Source organism: Solanum stenotomum, chromosome 2, assembly GCF_019186545.1.
Source record: "Solanum stenotomum isolate F172 chromosome 2, ASM1918654v1, whole genome shotgun sequence".
In the NCBI taxonomy this organism is placed as follows: domain Eukaryota; kingdom Viridiplantae; phylum Streptophyta; class Magnoliopsida; order Solanales; family Solanaceae; genus Solanum; species Solanum stenotomum.
The window spans coordinates 32706132-32708483 of NC_064283.1; the positions used below are offsets into that span (position 1 = coordinate 32706132).

The 2352-nt window shown below is 32.4% G+C and overlaps 1 protein-coding gene across 1 annotated transcript; it reads right to left on the reverse strand.

The window, feature by feature from the left end:
- Positions 1–346: 346 nt before the first annotated feature.
- Positions 347–2329, reverse strand: LOC125857064 (uncharacterized). Its single transcript, XM_049536729.1, has 4 exons — positions 2062–2329; positions 1767–1970; positions 590–1057; positions 347–497 (listed from the first exon to the last, which is right to left on the reverse strand). Exons 3-4 carry the CDS (start codon positions 1049–1051, stop codon positions 381–383), a joined length of 579 nt encoding a protein of 192 aa, XP_049392686.1. The 5' UTR covers positions 1052–1057; positions 1767–1970; positions 2062–2329; the 3' UTR covers positions 347–380.
- Between the last annotated feature and the right edge of the window lie 23 nt (positions 2330–2352).

The following is a 2352-nucleotide window of genomic DNA, read 5'->3' on the forward strand; positions in this document are numbered from 1 at the left end:
CCTAATGCACCATCTCGTGACCCATCTTGGAATGGTTATAACTATACATACTTATCTGATCCTAATGAAATATTATTCATGTATGAACTTACATGTAGCTCTATCATTGCAAGGGTAGTGATGCAACTAAATAGATAACTAATATACGGATCAAGACTACAATGATCATTAGACCAGTTGACAATAATATGATAAATTAACACAGTTTATAATTTCACTATACCAACTGAAAAACAACAACAACAACCAGAACCAAAAGAAAAAAATGATCACTTAGACTGGTTATGTGTACATGACGCGCAATTAACAGCTTGTCGATTAATCCATATTAAACAAGAAAGAAGAATTAGTTGATCTCGTGATCATATAAATGTTAGGATTTATGCAATTAAAATAAAATTCAAAATTTTAATGAAATTTTCTCTAACCTTTCTTGTGTGAACACCTGGAACAAGTGATGATGGTTGTTGACAATCTTTAAGTGGGTTATCAGGAACCTATTGCAAAAGAGGAAGACTATTATAATTAAGAGAAACTAAGTTTTCATCTAAAAAAAAGTATTTTTTTGTGAGCAACACAATTATTTCACCTGCTCTGATTTTAAATTTGCATCAATATTAATTCCCAAAGACTCTACATATGCTTGTATTCCTTCCTTCACTTTATCCGCTATAATTTCTTCCATATCCATTTTTGCTTCCGATAATTTTCTCTCCATCACTTCGTTATTCTCTTTTGCTTCCTCTTTCGCTTCTAACAACTTTTTATCCATCGCTTCCATCTCTTTTTTTGCTTCATACATCTTCTCTGTCATCTCAATTTTCATAGCTGAGGTAGCTTTTTGAACTTCCATCTCAACCCTTGTATCAAAATCTCTTTTTTCAGTCTGAGATCGTTTATATACGGGGCCATATACTAAGCTAGGAGATGCTCCTTTTCCTAGAGTTCGGACAATTCCATGAGTGTCTGATCCCATTACTTGGGAGTACACATCATTAGGAGCACTTCCAGGGACATTCAACTCACGATACACCTCGGCAAGATCATCCATTTGTTTCTTTTTGAAAGAAAGGTAAAGTAATGAGAAGTTTTTTTAAAAAAATTGGAATAGAAAGAAAGTACCTATATACTTTTAAAGAGTAAGAGTTTACCATAACTTCACTAGCTATCACATTTACTGGTTCTTTATTCGCCCTAATGTGAGTTTTTTTGAACACCTCAATACGAGTTGGCTTTACACCATTATTCATCTTTGTTATCTGTTTGAATAGTAAGAGATTGACATTAAATATTCACGATAGGTATTATTTAATATATAAATTATAGAAAATAACTAGTGATTACTTCGTACATCGTCTATAATTTGAGAATGACTTTTTCTCCCTGATGTGTGTGGCATAGTCAATTTTTTTCGACTTTCTTTGTTTCTCTCACTCTTTTCCTAGAAATTTGAACACAACAATATATAAGAGGACATGCACAATCTTGAATATATAAAAGAAATATCCAAGAAAAAATATAAAAAAGCATCATAATTGAGTTTCACAAAGTGCAATCAATTTCTATACAAGAACATTTTGTGCAGGTTGGAAAACTGGACAACATTATTTCTGCCAATTAGAAGAAAGGGACAAATAAAAAAGAACTTCTAGTTGTTCTACAATAAGAAGTATAATCAGGGAAAACACAACTTTAATAATTTATGACAACTTCTATGAAATTCTCATTTAGTAGAGCAAATGCAGAAATATAAATCTAGCACATACCTTTGCTTCTTTTGAGCTCCAATAATGAACTAATGAACGTCACTGATCTTCTTCAACTCTATCTGGACAATGAGCTAAACGCTCAATATCAGTGTTATAAGGGTCATATCCAATGGTTTTTGCTTCATGCTTTGATTCTTTCCATTTAGATCCAAATGACATCATTAGTATGCTCTTCATGTCATCAGTTGCGTCAGCATTTTCCTGTACATATATTTAATACACAACTCATTTATAAAATAAAATATAAAAACAAAAAACATCTTAGTATATAGGTTTTGTGTATACTAAGAACCTTGATATGAGCCCATATTCTATCCTTGTACATACTAGGTACAAGCCTCCAATCTTTATGATTCAGTGGCGCTAAGATGCCATTTCGTGCTAGCACACCAAGTTTTGAACTCAATCTAGTTCCTTCTGACCCAATAACTTGACCATGTTCATTCAATTCAATATGTAAATTTCCACCATCTTTCCCCCATCCCGAGTGCATCATAGTGGGACCCCTAGTTCGCTTAGATTGCTCTTCACTCTCATTAGAATCTATAAATAATCAAAGATAAAAAGAGGCAAATTTATTATT

Bases quoted from the DNA above. Each gene is read 5' to 3' on its own strand.
- LOC125857064 (XM_049536729.1), bottom strand. From the start codon at position 1,051: ATGGATGATCTTGCCGAGGTGTATCGTGAGTTGAATGTCCCTGGAAGT. The intron at 498-589 runs GTGAAATAATTG...CTTTTGCAATAG, and splicing joins CAAATTTAAAATCAGAGCAG to GTTCCTGATAACCCACTTAA.